The 20,864-nt window shown below is 35.9% G+C and overlaps 1 protein-coding gene across 1 annotated transcript in view; it reads right to left on the bottom strand.

Annotated features, from left to right (window-relative positions):
• Window positions 1-3,049: 3,049 nt before the first annotated feature.
• Window positions 3,050-20,864, bottom strand: part of gfra4b (GDNF family receptor alpha 4b) — a 48,977-nt gene continuing 31,162 nt past the window's right edge. Inside the window, exons 2-8 of the mRNA XM_008420564.3 lie at window positions 14,710-14,985; window positions 14,433-14,513; window positions 12,689-13,034; window positions 12,034-12,143; window positions 11,190-11,324; window positions 5,511-5,662; window positions 3,050-4,222 (exon numbers count right to left, since the gene is read on the bottom strand). Of these exons, the coding sequence (XP_008418786.1) occupies window positions 4,082-4,222; window positions 5,511-5,662; window positions 11,190-11,324; window positions 12,034-12,143; window positions 12,689-13,034; window positions 14,433-14,513; window positions 14,710-14,985 (1,241 nt within the window). The 3' untranslated portion in view covers window positions 3,050-4,081. The remainder of the gene's footprint in view (window positions 4,223-5,510; window positions 5,663-11,189; window positions 11,325-12,033; window positions 12,144-12,688; window positions 13,035-14,432; window positions 14,514-14,709; window positions 14,986-20,864) is intronic.

Here is a 20,864-nt window from a genome sequence, read left to right as displayed (position 1 = left end):
GACTGAATGAGAGACAGGGTACAGCCTTCACAGGTCACCAGGACATGACTAACAACCTTGCACATAGACATTCGTACCGAAAGGCAATTTTGAGTGAACGATTAACGTAAGATTGATGTTTTTGGAGGAAACACAAGTACAAGAAAGAGAACCCACTTGAATAGAGAGAACATGCAAACTCCATGAAGGAAGCCTTTTGTCCAGGATTTCAACCCGGGACCTTCTTGGACGCAGGAGTGGATACAATCGCCACCAATCAACCTGGGTTCCAAATGTTGGGAATAAATATATACCAATGCCATTCTTCTTCTTTCTGGTGTTTCCTTCAGGGATAGCTTCAGGGGAGCCTCCATCTCACCTTCTTCAGCTGTTTTATCATCATGTCGTCCTTCAGTGTGTATCTATGAATCGTTTCCGGGGTGGTCTTCTTATCCTGCTCCATTTTCAACATCCAAATTTCCAATGTATCCACTATCTCTTCTCAGAATATGTCCAATCCATCTCAACCTCTTCGACTTTATCTCCAAACCACCCAACCTTAACTCTCTCTCATCAGCTCATTTCTAATTCTGTTCATTCATGTTACTCCCAGTGTTTATCTCAGGATCTTCAAATCTGCCACCCAAAGTTATGCAGCTCTGCTTCCTGTCTGACTATTACATTGGCACAAAAAGGACCCTAATTTAACTTGATTTTTGTTGTTTTTTGTCTGTCATACTTTATGAATTCCAAGTTAAATTAAACTCATGTTGTTTACAATTGTTGGCAGAGCTGCTCACTGATGCTGACAGTAAGGAATATATCTCAGCTAAGCAGATGGTGTTTTGTTTCATGTTAGTCACAAGTTTGTGAAATACACACTGAAAACCTAATGAACAATGACCTAATCCTTTCGCCCCCAAGGTACAACAGCTTTAATTTAGTTTCTGAACACTATTGTGTCACAAATGGATACTTTGTATGTCGCCAAGCATTGAAACATCACCTGTGGACTTGGGATGATAATCCTCTATTTCTTTATATTTGCAAAGCAGATGAGAGTCCCTACTGGAAGGTAAAACAAAAACTTGTATGCAAGCTTTTAAATGAATGAGGTTTCATTCATTTAAAGACCGTAGTCTTAAAGAGCAAGACTATGGTTAAAGTCTAGCTTTAACCATGCTTGAGCTTGAGCTGTTTTATGCTAAAGACTGATACAAGTCTTTGTACTTTTGGGCAGTGGCCACAGTGAGCCCACAAACATGTTTTTTGAGGTGACATGAGATATTCACATAAATAACTGCCTGTTTTGTTTTTGCTTTTGTTTTTGTTTCCTATGACTTTAAACAGACTATGGTTAAAGTCATGGTCATGGTACATTCACTATAGTAATGTATGTAAGATAATCTAGCAATCTCAGAGTATGCAAATTTCAGAATCTGACTAACAATAAAAATCATTCTCTGAAAAACTGATTATTCTGCTATTATGCAAATAGAACTAGCTTTGATAAACCTAAATGATATTATAATCTGCCTGAAATAAAAATGGTTATTGCTTTTATTATTATTATTGTATGTAAATATCTGGTAACGGGCATCTTCTATTTATTTTAAACATGTATTTAGATATATATCTAAATGAATATCAAGGAAGTACAGATTTCAAACTTAAATAGTTGCACTTAGGTGGAATACTATGTTTGGTTAGGGAATCATGCTTTGTTTATTTGTGGTCAAGCCCCTGCTGTTAGAATTTTATCTAATAACAAATTTAATTTCCTGAATGGCTGTGAGGAGGTGAAGCATAGAGAAAATAATAACAATCTATTAAAACCTTATTTGTCTGCGCTGTTAATTTATGGCTCTTGAAATGCATTTTCATCCAAGAGAAGAAAAACGTCAATACAATCAATTCATGGCTGGGTTTTTTTTCCCCATCCCAGTGTATTAAGTTGATAAGTTATTTTAAGGTAAGCTTCACTTACTGCCAACAACAAAACCTTTCATTTTATGCAGATTTCAGCTACTTCTGACTTTCGTAGTTTATTTTAGAGCCATGTGGGAAAAAATGATTCCCAAATAAAGCATGTTTGTTTTTCCCAACACAACTTGTAGAAAATAGAGTAGAGGACAACCAAAACAACTGCCGACATGCCCAGGTCTGGTTTTCCAATTGTCATCACAGGATCTGCCAACAGCCATCGCCATCTTCAATTATTCTTTGAAGAAGCTGAATTAATGAGCTACAACAATATTTAATTTATCTAAGGATTATTAAGGTATTTTTTAATTTGAGTTTGTGGAAAGAACAAAAAATATATATTTGCACTTTTAAGTGCAATAAAATCACTTAATTTTCAAGCAATAAATAAAAAAATGTTCACTATATAAATATTTCTAAATAAAGAGCTAAGTATTTAATAGAATGCCTGAAACTTTTCACTACTGTATGTAGTTAGTTCTTTATTATCAACAATTAATAACATAATTAATACAGCACTGTATTATTTTTATGGAATGCACATCTTTTAATTAAACTGAAATTTGTATAAATGAGTTTTATATAAATTCTACAAAGGAAAATAATGGCATGAAATGTTTATGGATGAAGTTTTGAAAGATTCTACATGAATTTGTTCTGGAGTCCGCAAAGTGTTATTGCTGCAGATTTTTTCTTGAATCCTTCCCTTTTTCTAAGGTTATAAGAGGCCAAAACGACACCTATTTGCCGAACCAAAAACCTTTAAGAAGCAGATCACAACAGAGTTCAATGGTAAAATGGTAGACGAAAATGTATTTTAAAAGTCAGAACATTCATTCTCGATAGATTTTGTTGTTGTTTGTCCTGCATATCTTGACCCAAGTAAGCAAAACACATACACATTTGCTCAGTCAGGAGCCAGGGCATTATCTGTTTGCAAGAGTCCAAGCAGAATACACAGGATAAATGATGAAATAAATGGTGTGTTAGAATATTGTCCCTTTGTATTGCTCTTTCCCCTTCCTTTCTAAGAGGGGGAACAAATGGTTAAACAAAAAAATTGCTTAAAATAACCAAAACAGGTGTCTGTAAGTATCTGAGAACTTTTATTTAATACAACTCTGCCTCTGTTCAGAATCCACTGCAGGTTCCCGAACAGAAAACCCAGAATCATTCTTTACTGTCAAATATCTAACAGGCTCCATTCTGGTGTTGGTGAAAACTAAATATGTCAAATTTGTTCACTTCCTTCTTTGGCAGAAAAAAACCCCAGAGTGCAGCTTATAGCAATGTTCACTAACACAATGAGAAATAAAAGGGTATTACAGTCACAAACACAAAGCACAGTAGCTACAGGTAGACCTACAGCTTTTCTGGTTATTTCCTTTCAGGTCCAACAACATGTCTTTGCAGATAAAGACCAAAGATCTATATATTTTATAAACAGAGGTGTTATCGCTAAAGCACAACAGCCTTGATGGAAAGTTCTGTTACAAAGCTCTACAGTCTTGACAGAGATGGCAATAATTATGTCAGAGTTGTTTATGTACTTGAGCTGGAGGCATCTTTTGTAGATCTTTCTGGACTTGAAATCTGTGCTTTAGTTCAGGATGTGTAAACAAAATCCATTTTACCTCTGCTAGAGTATTGTGGAGAAATAAAGCTCCTTATTGAGCCAACTAAAGAGAGTGGGAAACTCCATCTTTTCCAGGACAGTTAAAGCACTGAGAACAGTGCAGACACAAAGTTCACTGGTTTCCTTCAGATATTTCCCTTTTCATTTCAAAAAACAAAATTTTTTACAGGTATATATTTAATGACATGGTACATTATCACACATATCTGTGTTATATGTAGCATTGTTATACAGCTAGGTTAGTCCATGAAATTGTATTTTAATTTCATTTCAGCTTGCTGAAACACAATGTACAAATGTACACACTGGTGCCTGGCTGCAGAAGGTTGCCCACATATGTGGAGGCAGACTGTTTTGACACAGAAATTAAGAAAAAAAACTGTGCCACTGTTCATGTTTAGAAGAAGGAATAATAGCCCATGTCAGTTTTCTTCTGTTTCTTCCATCTGCTTAAAGGGTCCTCAGTGAGTTTCCCTGCAGCGTTTAATGTCCGTAGAGGCAATGGAGGAGCAACAACAGAATGCTGAAGGCAGCCTGAAGCATTTGGTTGAGAGGTGGGGCCAAATTTGGGAAACTATTGGAGGGAAGAGTGTCATGGCCCACCAGTAGTTCATTTCCCAGAGCCTGAAATGGAGAAAAATGTAAATATGGTATAATGCTGAAGGGGACAAATGATGCAAAATTCACATTTGGCATGTTTGTGTACTTCCGTTTGGGTTTTTACTGCTTCTAAAAACAGCTCAAGTGCTTAAAAAGTACTCAGCCAATTTTTGGAAAAAAGAGTGGTTTCAAAAACTTCTGGAATGTAACGTCACAAAAAAACAAGTACAGAAGCCCCTGGGAAGCCTAGACAGTTACCTAGCAACCCCAGCAAAGCTCAACCTGTCACCTAGCAACCTAAGGAGAGCTCCATGACATTTGGTTAGCTGGTTTTACTGCGCAGTACAATGGCTGCTGGAAAAAGCATTTACCATCCAGAAGCCATTAATTTATACATGTTGTTCTTTTTCTGTATTGAAACAGATTTGTACAACTACCTAACATGTTTTGCTTAATAGTTTATTAGATAATTATGTAAAGGTTCCATGAGCTCATAAGATTATAAAGAGTACATAAACAAGATATTCACTGAGTAATTTTGGGTCAGCTTTTTTTTTTTTCCCTAAAATCCCACCTTTTCTTTCAAGTTGTTTGTGTGGAAACATTTTTTGTACTGTGTAATGCAACCAAGAAACTCACACCAGTGATACTAAAGTTGCCATCTGTTCCTGAGTCTCCAGTCATTCTAAAGTAAAGCATCATTTCCCAGTTTTTAATGAGTATAGACTGCATTTGACCAAGTGAAAATACAAACACTGACCAAAGTTAAACTATATAATTTAAGAGAGATTTTTTTCAGAGGCAGTCAAAGATTTAAGAGTTATAACTTTTTTTCATTTGACAGAATTTAATTTTGAGCATTTTCTTAGATTTTTTTTGGCAAGCATTGAAGCATAAAGTACAGTTCATAGACTTGTCTGACCTGGAAATCAATATTTAAATGTAGAGTATTTCAAAGCAAATGCAGATTATTTTATTACATATGTAAACCCAAGAAACACGGCTTTAAGCCATGCAACAGTGACTCTTGAGGATATTCAGAGATTAAATTTATGCTTTGATCAACAGATAACTTAGTAGCAATAATTCATTGTGCAGCAATGGCTAACAACATTTTTGCTGTAACAGCCAGGATGAAAACAAATTCATGTAAATGCTCTACATGCAATACATTTGTTGAAATAGGTTTATGCTTTGTCTAGACCTGTGAGCTCTAGATCAAAATCTGGAATAAATTTTCATTAATTCTAGATTTTGGTCATGACATAGTGAAGAGCTGCTGCGGTGAATATGACAGAAAGCGTGTGCACACCTGTGTAGGTATTATAGGCTCCAGAATGTTCCCCATAGTTTCAGTGGTTTGTGGTTGGTAAGTGCTGCTCCGTCTGTCTCCTCCACTGTGGCTCGGTGTGCTGAGAGGAGTCTGCTGGTCTGATTCTCTTCCAAACATTTTTAAAGCATTTTCTGAAACAGAATATAATATAATAAAACATCAGAGTTGATATATTTATTATTTTATTTATTACTTATTTATTCTTCCCCTGAAAGTTTAATTCAATAATTTCACCTCCAAATTTTTCTGATTTTAATTGCCAAATTTTCTAGTTGCCAAAATAATTTTGGACAGGGTCAGCAGCAGAGAAAAACAACACGTACTCAGTCTTAAAGTGTATAGACTGCATCTGCATCTTCGCATTGACCTCATTAACTGTTCAACCACTGGGACTGGAGAAATAATGCTGAGATCCCTCTTTCTCTCTCTTTTCCAGGCAGGGGGCCTGAGAAAAGAGTTGCCAAAGATTTACCATCGCAACGCAAGCAAGGAAAAAAAAGACTCACATAGGTCAGTAAGACGGACATGAATTATTTACACTTTAGGAAATAGGTCATGAGAGGTTGAAAACTAAAGCAACTAAGATGAAAAATTGGGGAGATGCAGCAGAAGAACAGAAAATGCCGCTAATTTACAAAAGTACTTTAAAAGTTCAATAAATAAATTCAAATTCACCTTTTTTGCTAACTATGACATCCTTTGAAAATAGTTTTTCAATTGTGTTAGCTAATAAAATGTTAATTAAAAGTGTTATTGTCTGTCAAATGAATGTTCATGTGTTACTCATAAATTCGTTTTAGGCCTTTTCTGATCAGTCTTTTCCTCCATGCTCTGCAAGATTGTTAATTACAGCTCAAGAACAAGTGAAAGGTCACAACAAAGAATATCACGGTCCACTCCACCTCAGTACGTAGCTATACAGCCAAAACCACAATAAACTGTAAGAAGGAATACTGAACTGCTTGATACAAAGCAAAAAAGAAGACAAGTCTACTGGAGCTCACATCACAGTCAAACATTTTTTTCTCCTGTGATACAGTTTTGCAACCATATCATTTTCATTTAGAAATGCAAACTCTTTGATTTTTTTCTAGACTAAAAATAGTTAAATAGTTGTTGGTTTTTCACAGTGAAGAGAGAGATTTATATCATCCATCACAACTGTATGATGATGTGTTCCCCTTTAGTTAATGTTTCCTAGTTACCTGCACTTGAATGAATAATGGCAGCATCACCTGATGATAAAATGAGGAAGGTAGTCAAATTACTTCAGCGACATAACAACGGTTCCATCCTTCATGTGGACGTTGTATAGTTAAATCATAGGAGCACACATAAGATGACCTTGATTGCAGGACGCTGTTAGTCATCATGAATGTTTTTTTTAAAGCACATCAACTATCTGAGACTCCCAAAGGTTAACTGAGCTAATGGAACAAGTATGGCTTAAATTGCACTATAAAGATTAAAAAAAGCAGCTCTCAAAGTTATAATACAAGGCCATATTACATTTGTTCCTTTCAAACATGTAAAATGAGACCCCCTGTTTTGAACCTATTTCAATCATACGTATCTATTAAAGTTCTGCAGCTAAGCAGAAACAGATACATATGAAATGAACAAAATGTTGTTTTTACACTGAATTCCTTTCATTTGTGGCTCAGTTAGGAAATGAATTACATCTCATTAGAGCACAAGATTCTTCAGCAATAAAACTTTTAACTTCACATTCATATTGATGGTACTGACACACACCACCTTCCTAAAGACTGTTGCGGACAGAGTGTTCCCCAATTCCTGCACCTTCGAGGCACCAGCCAGGAAATAATCTTAATTTTAAAAAATGTGCCAGTGCTAAACAGCAATCAACAGCATAAAGTGAAATGGCCAGTCATTCCCAGCCTGCAGTTTAGCAAAAATAGAAACCAGGGTTTAATCAGACAAGATGTCTTTGACTTAATAAATGAGGGTAAAATAGTGGCCCATTTGTTACTGTAATCATGAGTATTCAAATCAAGAGCAACGCCAGCTTTTTCCAGTTTTCAGACAGACAAAAGATAACAAACTAACTCAATGACTGAACTGAAAAAAGAGTTCAAATCACCAGGGATACTCCTGTACTTTTTTTTTTTTTTTTTCAAATGAAAAAGTAAAATCAGTACACTTGGTTAGAAAAAATATGCAGTGACCTCACATTTGCAGGGCCACTTATTTGTAATTCATAGGATCCGACACTGTGAACTCTCGGGTAGCATTATCAAGGTAAGCAGATAAGGGGGATACTAATAGCGAGGAAAAACGGGGCATGTAAATGGAAAACAGAGAGCAAGCGCACGCTGATAATGCTCCTAAACCCACAAAATGCCTGATTTAAATATATCTCGCTTTGCTTCTGTTGAAGCCTGCTGGGAAACATCTGTCTAGCAGAATCCAAACAACTTCGTCCTATCACTTTTTGCAGCCACAAAGCGCTCTTTGATTTTCACATCAAGTCTATTTGAATTCTTCCTGTTTCAGCTTATCTGTATGATTCACTCTGATTAGTGAATATGATTTTCCTGTTTCCTTCAAAAAACGAATTTGCTCTGCAGTGCCGATTATGCATTTAAAAGAATATCAGACAAAAACAATCACAATGAGCTGTATGTTAGCTTTTGTCTCTATGTAGCTGCTTAGCATACATAATATGTCCAGAAGCTATACATCATAAACAAATTAAATGTTTCATGCAGCTGTAAGTTATTTCTTTGTACAATCTGATTAGGATAAAAACAGCAGGTATACTGTGTCAATAGTAGATTGGATTCCATTTTGCTTTCAAACCTGCCTTAATTCTGTGTGGTATAGCTTGACTGAGGTGTTGGAAACGTTTCTCAGAGATTTTGAGTCATGACGTGATAGCAGCACACAGCTACTGCAGTGCTGTAGCTCTACCTCGTTGATACAAATCTGCTGTTCCACCACATCACAAAGGTGTTCAGTTGGATTAAGGCCGGGCGACTGTGGAAACCACTGGAGCACAGTGAATTCATTGTCATGCTACAGAAATCAGTTTGAGTTTGTGACATGGTGCATCATCCTGCCAGAAGATGAGCATACAGTCATTACAAAGAAATGGAAGGTCAGCAACAACCCTAAGGTTGCCGATGGTCCTCACTTGGCACTAATCAGACAAGATGTCTTTGACTTAATAAAGACATCTTGGGTCCACTAAGTCACCCACATCAGCACACCTTAACCAGCAGCCTGAACCACTGATACATGGCAGAATAGATTCATGATTTCATGCTGCTTATACTAAATTCTGACCCTACGAGCTGAATGTTACAGCTTTAATCTAGGTAGTGTGTTTGCTGTCTTTCATAGTCAACTTTCGGTGAATCTGTTTGAATTGTAGCTTCAGTTTGCTGTTTCTATCTGCCCATTCTCATATGAACAGTCACAACAAAATCTGACATATTTGTTCAGACATCTCCTGCTTATTGGACACTTCCTCCTGTCCATGCTCTGAACAGCCAAGATACAGATAAAAATTTCAGCTACTTCAAGTTTCTGAAATACTTAGACCAGAACATGTTGAACACACAGTCATCCTGCCATTAAAGTAATCTCATTTCTTCCCCTGTCCTGTTTGACTGAGGTCTTCCTCGTGCCTTGATGCCTGAATGCATTAAGTTGCCGCAAAGTGATTGATCTGAAACAGTAAGTGTTTAGTCTGGAATCACAACTTTGGACAATTGAATTATAGAATTAAATATTTTATTTTTATCATACAGAAACATAAACACGCCAGTGCAAAAAGCATCAGTTTGTGTGGCAGTCAGTAAGAGATTTATCTGAAAGAGAAGTTCAGAAACAATGAGAATCAAACTGTCAATGCCTTTTTTCTTCACAGATCCAGATCAATTCAGCTAACTAAAGCTGCAGAACATGGCTAATGTTGGCTTGTAAAGTTGTTCATCACTTTGTCCTTGAATTTGAATGATCTTTTTTTCTGCACCGTACAACTGTAGAAGATGCTGTGACTAACTAATGCCCTGATTGCCTATAAAGACAATTAGTTTCTTAAAATATCTGGTTTGAATGATTTAGCTGAATAATGATATTTAATCAATTGTATGCAATATGTCAGTCAAGTGATAAACTATATATGTACAATACAGTCTTATGTTCTGTTTGTGCCATACAAAAGAATGGTACAAATTCTTCAATTAATGTGATTTTTTCCCATGGTGTGCATGTCAGTTTCTTCTGACATGCACATGTTCAATTGGTGTGCATAAAAGAATTAGAATTAAATTATTTCACATTTCTGAATAATAAAATTTAGATTTTGGCTAATTAAGCAGTTATTGTTGAAGGGCTAATTATGCAATGATCAGCAGCAGATGTCCAGGGTTGGAATAATAGTGTCTCTGTAATATTCTTTGTGGAAAAATGTCTGACTAACTCTGCACCAGCCACAAAAAGCTTGGTAAGTCATTCAATATGACTGCAGAGAGCTTACAATGGAGTTCCAGTAAAGCAAAGTTTGTGAGGAGAGCTTTAACGTCAGATTCAAGGTCTTCTGAGTGTGGAAAAACTCAAGCTTGTCAAATATTTCATACCCATAAAGTTGTAGTTAAGAAACCTGCTGCATATTTAAATCAGTTCAGGATTGTTTCACAACATTTTTCATCTAAATCTATTATATGCCATTCACTTTGTTGACTTTTGTGTCTAACTAGTTAAAGTTAAAGGGGTTTAACAACCGGGGCCCGAGGTCAGAAAATAAATGACAAGAGTCAGAACAAAGCAGAAATAAAACAAGTGCTAAATTTCTACAATTTATAACAGAACTAAGTGGTTTAAGATTGAATGAAAATAATAAAAAAAACAGGGATACATGACTAAAAGCAAATGGCTCTAATGGGTCATCATTAAGTCCACAATTCTGTATTAAATATGGTTATCTAATGGTCTGATGTAATAATATAATATTAAATGTTATGTTTTCATTACCTGTAAGTGGAAAATAATCATAATAAAGGTTTTCAAACATCTATGTGTGTATAATTAATGCATGTTCCAGAAATACATAGGCTTTTCTGTAATATTCTAATCTATTGAGTGGATCTGTAGTCTCATTTCTCACCAGAAGAGACTTAAATAGAATTTTAAAATGTTTTCACACCCCAATAATATTTTTTTTCCAATTTAGTCATGTTACAAACACACATAACTACATTTATTATAACAGACAACACAAAGTAGCACACCTCACAATGTAAAGCGTAGGCAAAATGATCAAACTCTGAAAAGGCTGCCATGCATATATACAAAGCCCTCCAGAGTCAGTTCTTTGTACAGCCACTTTTTGCTGTGATCGCATCTGTCTGACTTACTTTCTACTGACTTTGAACATCTCCAGATGGAAATGTTTGCCTATGTTTCATTGTAAAATACCTCAGGCTCAGTCAAATCAGAAGGAAAACATCTGGGACAATAATTTTTACTGAATTTAGGTCTGGACACTGTCAGAGTGTAGCCTTACTTTATGTAAGACTTTCACATAAAGTCCCTATAAACCCACTGCAATTTGTGGTTGCGATGAAGAATGAAAAGGTTTCCAAAGCACTCTAGATAGATGCTGAAAGTGTTCAGTTGCTATGGACTCACGGAGACAGCTGTTGTCTGTGAAAAATCCCAGGAAGCGATCGCATTCATCCCTCGTGCTTCCACTGGGTGAGCAGGAGCACCACGGAGCCACGTTGGATGTGGAGTTGTCAACATAGTTGGGAGTTATGGTGCTTCCTGCAGACAGACAGCACCAGAGTTCGATTAGTATTAAATATTCATTATTCTCAGAATTGTTACACTGCATTCATACTGCTTTATTTTTTTTTCTAAACATTAATGGTCACTGCATTTCCTGTTCTGTTGTGAGGAGATAAATACCATTGTAATATTAGACGTCTGAGAGTGTGTGCACTGGTTTAATACTATAATTCTACCTTTTTAAGTCTTGGTTGTGTTTTTTATCAGCATTGCGGAGGTGGATTTCCAATTGCTTTAGTACATACAAGGCAGGATTAAAAATGCCAAGTGAGTGTTTCTGCTAAGGGGCACTATTTAAAGTTATTGGAACACATTAGGTAATTTCTAGTGGGGGAAATGAGGCAGTCGTTCTTTTCCTTTCACAGAGAAAACAGATTACACCTTACATTATATAAGAGGCCTTTCAACGTATATTTTTATCTAGAGATGCTCACAGTGAACTTTTGTTTTGTTTTAGTTTTTTTTAATCAAGTCTCCCACTCACTCCTAATGTGTTTTGAGTACATTAATTCCCCTTCAAGCAAGCTTCTGCTCATTCCTCTCCGTTTACGTCTTTCCATCTCTCACACAACATATGGTGCACACCTCCATTCATACATCACCGTTTTCTCCTGCAGCATTTCTTATATCGCTTCGTTTTGCACATGTTTTCCTTCTCTGAGTAACATCTGAAATGTCTGCCCACCTATAAGCCCTGTGTAGGCGAGGAGACACGCTCCATAGTTCCCCTCCTTGCAGCCACTGGCAGATGTTTTCGAGGGTTCGCAGTCAAACCGAAACTGTGCCAGACGAGACCTGCAAAAGCACAACATGGGCACAAGTTACCAGGAACATGACAGCAACTTGTAAAGTCCGTACAGAATCTTTCCAGTTTTTTTTTTTTAAATGAATTATGTTGCTCTATCTTTAATTAACATGACATGAAAGATATATTGTTTGCAATGCTAAAGAGACTGAAACTACTGAACTGTAGACAGAAAGTGATAGAAAGAATAATATATTTCATCCCCCAGACCTGGGATCATTAGTAAAGCCCTGTGAGTGTAATGGGGCTGAGGAAAAATAATGGCCATGCACAGGAGATAGCAATGAGCAATAACTCTGATCCATCTGTTTCTCAGTCTGAACTAAATATTTAACAGGTTATTCCAACAGCCTTTCTCCGGGGTGGTTAATGCAATGGCGGCAGAAAGCTTTAAGGTAAAATAGTTGTTCATTCTGCTGATTGAATTGCTCTTTATTCAGTTACCGCTTACTGAAAACAGCTGGGAATTGCAATTCTATTGCAACCTAGAATGTATGCAAAACAATAAAATGCTCCAATTTTGCTCTGCTCTAACCTGCAAACATAGTCTGCATCACACATCTTCTTCTGTGCAATACAATTAGGCTTTTCCCCACTTTCATAGGAACAGCTTGGCACAATGGTCTGCCTCCGACGCTCCGCGCACGCCGTGTCCGTGCAGGGGCAGAAGAGAAGCTCGTGCGTGTAGTCGGCAGGAACCCGGTCAAAAAACCTGCGTAGGGCCCTGTTGCATTTAGGCCGGTTGCACAAGCCAGATTTGGCAGTAGGTTTGATGCAAGCGGAGACGTATTCAGTGCGCAGCTTCTGGCACAAGTCGTCCACGTTGCAAGCCTTGGCTGCATCCAGGCACCGATTCACAGTTGTCATGCCAACGTCCGAGTCTGTGGATGAAAGCAAGCTCAAAGTCAAGAAGTCAGCGGAAAAGTAATAGCAGTATATCAAGAAAGTTTTGTGTTTATGTAAATAAGTACGACCTGTGGCTGCTGCTTAAATTATTCATCATTTGTGCTGAGATATTTTCCTTGACCTAAATATGTTCATGCAAACTTTCATTAACAAACAAAAAACCACAGCCATCCAAGACTCTTGGAGATGGTGCTGAGACATACATGAAATAAAATTATTTCAAAACGTTTCCCACCTTTGTTGTGAAATTTATTCTGCACAATGTATATACAGGATAAAAAATAAGACAAGTATGGACACCCCTTAACAAAACATAAACTAACACTGAAGGTAAATCAAAAGCACTTCCTGATTTATTTTCAGCAAGAGTTCCAAAACAAATCCTGTTCAATTGCTGTCGTCCTTCAGTGCTTTTTTTCTGGGATTGTTCCCATTGAGTTTGATTTAATAAAAAGTCAAGTTTACCATGCTTGTCCTGTATTTATGAGTTTCAAAAACTCCAGAGTTTTTTTTTTTATATATAAAAAATTCAGATTATTGCGTAGGAATTAATTGCTCCAGAAAGCTTGAAAAGGAACTTTTATTAAATTAAATCGAGAAGACAATGTGATGCAGACAAAACTGTTTTGCTGGATGAAAAATTTGTGTGAAACCATAAAACTTATGTCTCAAAAGGTAAAATCGCAGAGCATCTAAAATTTTTATATCAAACTTGACTTCAGTGTGAGAGCATTTGTGAGGAATTTATTATCACACAAAAAGTTGAGAAGGGCTCTGTATGAAAACTGGGCTGAATCTTCATAGCATCCATTTTTAGGGCTGCTTGAGGGTGGGAAAAAAAACTGGCAGAGAATCTTTTTTCTATGAGGATCCCAGACATTATTGTAAAAGAAAATAAATGCATACTTATCTGTCTGCAATCTTTGTCTCTACCAGAAATGGAATGTCCAATATTTTCTATTTTTGTTTTGGTTTCATTAATATGTTGTGTGATTGTATTGTTTAGAAAGCCCTAGGCTGCGAAGGAAACACAAGATTTAAAATACTGCATGATCCAAAGTTTGTTGGTTAAACCAAATTCCCCATTAGCATGCTGTAACACACAAAGATTAGTATGGGTTTTTTTTTCCGAGTCTAGAATATTGGAGCTTTGTATCCAAACATACTCACAATCCAAACAAATAACTTTGATTTTGGAAGTTATACAAATATTTACACATTTTCTTACATGACTGCAAGAGATCTGTGTTTGTCTTAGGCATGTTTCCAGGGAAGTCAGTGGATTATGTGCCTTATTCCCACAACAAAATGTCTTTGAAGGATGAAATGTCATAAACAACAGGGGGAAAGGTAATAAGAGGAATCTAGCTAACCTGCTGTAATAGAAGCCAAGCGGACATAATCATAATCCCTCTGCACTGTCTCGTAGGGATAACTCTCCACAAGGTTGAGTCCTGAAAGAATAACAGATGTCCTAAATTAATGATCAGAGGACGAAGCAAAAATGTAGAAAATAAATATGTTTATATTTAGTCACTGAAAGATCCCAAAGGATGAATTCATAAATTAATCATTTAACTTGGTCAGTCACTGTGTCTTTGGTTTATTAAAACATTCTTTCTAAAACAACAACAACAAAAAATTACAGACCATGAATGATGGACTGATGAAGACTCCAGTAGATGCTGAGGCAGTTCTTTTCCTTCTTCATCCCTCGTTTGCACTGGCAGCCGCGTAATGGGCTGGACAGGAGGGCGGACACTGCGTTGGCACACTGGCTTCTGGCGCCGGGGCCCAGCTTCATGCTGCCGTTTCCGGCCACACACTGCCGCAGAGTACGTAGGCGCGGACTACAAGTCTCATCACTGGAGCACGAGTCTCCAGCCACCAAACAGTCGGTTCCAGCCAGTAAAACATCTAGCAGAGCTGTTAGAGAGGAAAAGAAATCATCGCAGGGAGCAAATGGATTAGGATATTTGAGGTCCGGAGTAAAACGATAAGATTAACTTAGGGAGACGAAAACAGAAAAAGTGAAAAGCCTTTTAAGAGATCAAATATGATCCCTTTGTATGAAGATGTTGAACATTTTGTTAAATAGGCCAACAGTTTACTGTGAAAATGAACAAATTCTGCAGTGATTATGCCACTGCTCTCATGCAACATGCTGAAAATTTAATGTGTGCTGCTCATCTTTAAAAGCTGGAATATTTTAGAGTTTTTAAACTTGGTGGAGCACTGAGTCACCAGATCCTATTGGCTTTAGGTCAATGTTTTCAGAGTGAAAAACAAAAAAAAATCCTGCAGTACTGTGGGATGATTCATTTTTATACAAGAACAGCACATTATATGTAACAAATATCTTACAAAATTGCTGGTTTTATCCACCTTTTTTCATGCAATTTAACAAAACTTTAACATTGGCTAAGATATTAAGTGGAAATTGTGGCAAAACTTGAATATATTATACTTTTTGATGTAAATGCATTATGCACTAACTGAGAGTAATTTATCCATAATTATTCTGAAAAATTCCCATTTAGCTTTTTTAAGGACTGAACTTACAAACAAAATGAATGGATCCAAAGTAGAACTATATGACAATTAATAATTATTGTATCATTCATTTATTTTATTTAAGTTTCACTGTATCATCTTCATTTGAGGCTTTGAAGAAAAGGGTTAATTCTTAGGCAAGGTCTTTAGTGGAAACATTAGTTTACATTTACATGCACATGGAAAAACCTGAGTGAGAAGAGTGGTGACTCCGATGTATAATTTTTATTTTCTATATAGGGTATGTTTGGGCAGCTATAGTCTTGTACTAATCAAATAAGAGAGATGAATAATGACTTTGAACAACAGTTTAAAGAAAGACACATACATTTCTTCGTCAGTCTTTAAAGGTCTTTAAAGTTTAAAGACCTTCTCCACTAATCTCTGTTTAATGAGCTGAACTATTGATTCCTGAAAACATCATCAGCTTATTTATTTGTTTGTTTAATTTTAGGCATGTCTTAATGGTATCCTGGTTATCATATTGGTCCTGATCAAAGCATTTTATAAGTGACTCAGGTATCAGGAGACTAACTCTGTCAGTACAGTCTGCCAAGCTGGATTTGGGAAAATGTGGCTCCCTGTGTTGAAAGACTCTTTTGTGCATCTAAACAAAATGGATAGTTTGAAACACATCAACTTCAAGGTGTTACATGCCTTGTTTACATGGAAGTTGACTAAAAAAAAGCTACTTAAATGTGGGATCATTCCTGGAAAAAACTTTACCTATACAAAACAATAACCCCATAATGTCTTGGTACGTATGCCAGGTCTGTAAGAGACAGTGCAATGCAGAGACTGAAAAATACCAATGTCAAAGATGACATGGTGCATTTATTTTCAGCTTTCTGCTCCTTTTCAAAAGGATATCAGAATTTACATAAAAATCCAAGCACGTATGCACTGCAGCATTCATACAAAACAACAAAACAATGTTTTGGGGCTCCCAAAACCTTGCAGCCCTTGGGTTCCTGCATCTCTATGCCCTTTCCAAAATCTGGTTCAGCCATTTGTGAATTTACGTCAGCTGCATCCCTAGCAACCAGTGATTTATACCTTTATTTTAAGGTACTACCAGGAAAATGTAACCGTAATATACGAACGTGACCTAAAACAGAGGAAAAGGATTTAAAGTGTAAGGTACAAATATTTAATACAAAATACAAAAGTAACTAAACTGAGTTTGAAATAAAATTTGCCATTTTTATTTACAGAAAAACATTGTTTACTATTTAGCAGCTCATTAATGGTAGATACATTTATATTTATGGCTTTACTATATGACTCCTTTAAATTTGTTATGATATTAATAATTCAGATATCTGGTCTGTTCCTTTCAGTCAGCATAGCTCAACAGAGAGACAATTAGCCACCACTACTTTAAAGGTAATCGTTAATACATTGAGTAAAATACTTACATTAAAAATGTATTATCTCCAAAATCTACATAGATCTTCCAAACTGATATTATGTTTTTTTATTAATAAACTTAAGTAATAGAAGAAAAAAGTATCAAAACAAGTCAAAAACATATAAAAAACATAAAAAAATTGCAATAATATTAAAATAATAAACACACAAACAAACTACTTCTTGCTAAGAAGGCGCTCTAACAGTAAAGATTGTGCACATCAAGGTAAAATTTGATTACTATTACTTCACAATAAAATAATTAATCTTTGAATAATTTTTAAAAAGCTTGAAATTTTCGCCACTAAAGTTATTTTCCCTCTGAAATTGGAACCTCTTTTTTGTTTGCATTACATTTTTACCATTCCAAAACTTCGGAATTTTTTTGCATCGAGTTTCATCTTTTTCTTAAGGTTGATGGGCAGACATTTCTCTCATGACTAAGAATATGAGGAGGCATTTAAATGTTTGTAAAACGTGGTGAATTCTTGCTTTGACTTTGTTTTGTTTTAATCTATATTGAGTAGTTTTGGTTCTGTCACTTATTTGCCCTGAGCCCCAGTTTTCCACACTTGTCTTCATTATTTCTTGAAGTTCCACAGACAAGAACGTCATATTCCACTTATTAAAATAAGACATTAATTAACTGTACTGTTAATTATTAACCAGAAAGGCACAAATTAAGCTGACTTTATTTATTGTTACTATTAATAAAATGTTTAACTTTCCAATAAGCAGTTCCTGAGTGAAGATTACTGTTACTGAAGAAATGCAGCTTTGTGCATTACCCACACTCCTGCAATTCTAAAAATAATTCTCATAACATATTCCTAGGCATGATCTGCCTAAAGCTGAGCAAATATTGAAATTGCATGTTATATTTTTGTTTACTTGAGATATTATATTTTTGCTTACCCTGTCCTTGTATAAAGATTTGTGTTTCACACAAATCTTCCCCAAGATTACACTGTGGTTATTTCCATAGAGACATTCCTCTACTTACATTGCCTTGGATACAAATTCACCTCCTTTGAATATGTTTGCATTTTGTCAAGCTACAACTCCAACTATCAAGTATTTGTATTTTATGTGATAGACCTACACAAAGTAGCCCATAATTGGGAGGTCAAAGCACAAGATAACATACTTTTTTAATGTTTTTTACAAATAAAAATCCAAAAGTATAGCATACATTTGTACTCAGCTCCATTTACACTTATACCCCTAAATAAAACCAGTGAAACTTAGGAAAGAAACTCCTGTGGAGAGATGTGACCAAAATACTAAATGAGACACTGCACACTATCCTGCACCCACTGTCTGCCCAACAATGAATGGACGTGGCAGCATCATACTGTGGGCTTGTTGCTCTTCAGAAAGGACTTAGAAGCTGGTCAGAGTTGAACTTGGATGGAGGGAGTTAAATTTCAACCTCTGAACAAAAGTCAGTTGAGCCTGCAAAGTACTTTTGACTGACACAAGGACTCACCTTGCAGCACAAAGATTTAGATTATAGCCTATACATGTGTTAAAATGGTCAAGACTTAATTTAATTGGGAATCTTCTAGAGCCTGAAGTGTTTTGCAGAATGGGCAAACAGTTCAGTCTCTGAATGTGAAGCAACACACCCCAAAACATTTTCAGATTTGACGTCAATAAAAAGATGAATACAATGACAGAGGGATTGTTGGTATTTAAGCACATAATAATTTGTAGGTTTGAATTAACAAAAAATGCTAAAACTATGTATCATTTTCCTTAAACTTTATAATCATGCACTACCTATCACATAAGTCTGAATCAAATACATTTCTAGTTTATGGGAGGAACACATGATTGGACCTTTAAACCACAGGGGTGTTTTGATTCAGTGGTAACACAGGTTAGTTTAGCATATCCAATCCTGACAGAGAAGGAACTCGAAGGCCAGACGGTCAGGTGAAAATCCATGACTGAAATCAGAGATCCTTCTTGTCTGGCTATACGTGTGTCACTTTGTGCTGCCTGGGGCAGATGCTGCTATCAGCGCCATACATCATGAATGCAAATGAGTTGCTTGATTTGACATTTCCAATAAGATCGTCTCAATCTACCAGTGGGCTTAGCCTATTAACTGTGTCAGTAATCGCTGTGTTCTTAGGTTCAGTAAGTCCTCAGCCTGCCTGCCACATAAATCACTGCAAGATTAGCTGATCAGTTACCTCCATGCACCAACTTAATGATCCACTTCACCACAGATACTGTTGAATGGGTCCTAATGAAGTCAGCTGGAATAGTACCTTCATGCACTCTTTGCCCACACAGATGTTAAGTTGTGGATGAAAATTGGGTTTATTGTTGCACATGGTATTTTTATTTTTGTGCACTTATAAGTTGTTATTTAATGGGGATAAATGGATCAAAGCAGACAGATACATATTAAACTGGCTATAGCTCCTTAGTTCAAGGTCTTATGGATACTTAATACGTTATTGCATCACCTTGTAGGTAAACAGTTTCCCACATCAGGAATGTTTTACTGATTTGTACTCTTAAGTCCAGGTAATAAAGCTCACAAATACCGTGATTTATTGCAAAATAAATATTTTATTTCATATTAGATACATATTTAATAGACAATTATGCTAAACTACATACATATGTCATTAAAGTGTGGGTGGGGAAAGTTTTTCCCGATGATGAAATCTACTTAAATGTAATGCAGTTTGACAAGTTAGCTGAGAGATAACAGGTTGAATGTGTTTAATCCACAGTGTTTGAGATAAGTGGATGTGTTTATTTGAAAATATGGCAAGGTATTAACATTTCTTACTGAAATAATATAATATTGTCAGTATTTTTTCATCTGGTAAATACAGATCTGTAGAAGAAAGCAACTATTTATTTAGTTATTTCAAAATTAGTTTGAGGTTGCCTGTAGCATCACAGACTGACAACAGACAATGCAGCATGTTGTTGAAAATATTTAAAAAATAATTAGGGTAAATATTTCCATCTAAAATACTTTTATGATGTGTTTATGGTGAAGAAATAAAGAGTGCAGTGTAGTCGACCTTAATAGTCTGCAGAGCTCTGAAACTAGATTCTACATTTGCTACTATGATCCAACACTAAAAGCATGTCAGAGGCAAAAGATTTACATGTGTTGTGCATTACTTGATGGTGGAATGGATGAAACACAATCTGTTTGTTTGAAATAATTAAGTTATTAAAGTTTTGTGGTTTAACCAACTCCCTGTTCCTCATTAAAAAAGACTTGCAAAACTTTGCAAACAACTGTATTTGTTGCATTTTTCTGTTTGCTACTAACTCCCCACACGATTTCATACAAAATAATTTAATAATTTTTGATGCAATTATTACTACAAACTACAATGAGATTTTCAGCATTTTAAATATTTCTTAATACAATTTTATGTGATATACCAACACAATTTAGCTCTTTACTGGTAGTGGAATTGAAATGATGCGATGATGAAGTTTTTGTGTGTCATGTGAAGGCATGTGAAGTTCATGAGGTATGAATAACTACAAGGTACTGTATGTAGAAGCATTTTGCTTTTAAGATGCATAATTCCTAATAACCAAAATGTAGCTTCGTTTGCAAAGACATATTGCTCCTGTTCTCTGTGTAGGACAATATTGCGCTTTTCTACAGCATAAATAAGCAGCTTTACAGATCAAAGTAAAGCAGATTGGGCTTGGAGAAATGAGACAATGAAATCTAGATCTGGCAACGTCAGCTCTACTCTTTCAACAAGCATCAAACAAATAGACAACCTAGAGATCCTTTCCAATTTAACTTCAAGGTGTTTGAAAAGAAAAGCATTTGCACTTTCAGC

The sequence above is a fragment of the Poecilia reticulata genome, chromosome 10, assembly GCF_904066995.2.
Source record: "Poecilia reticulata chromosome 10, P_reticulata-male-v2, whole genome shotgun sequence".
Lineage (NCBI taxonomy): Eukaryota > Metazoa > Chordata > Actinopteri > Cyprinodontiformes > Poeciliidae > Poecilia > Poecilia reticulata.
The sequence above is the reverse complement of the archived record's forward strand: the minus strand, read 5'-3'. Positions and strand labels throughout refer to the sequence as shown.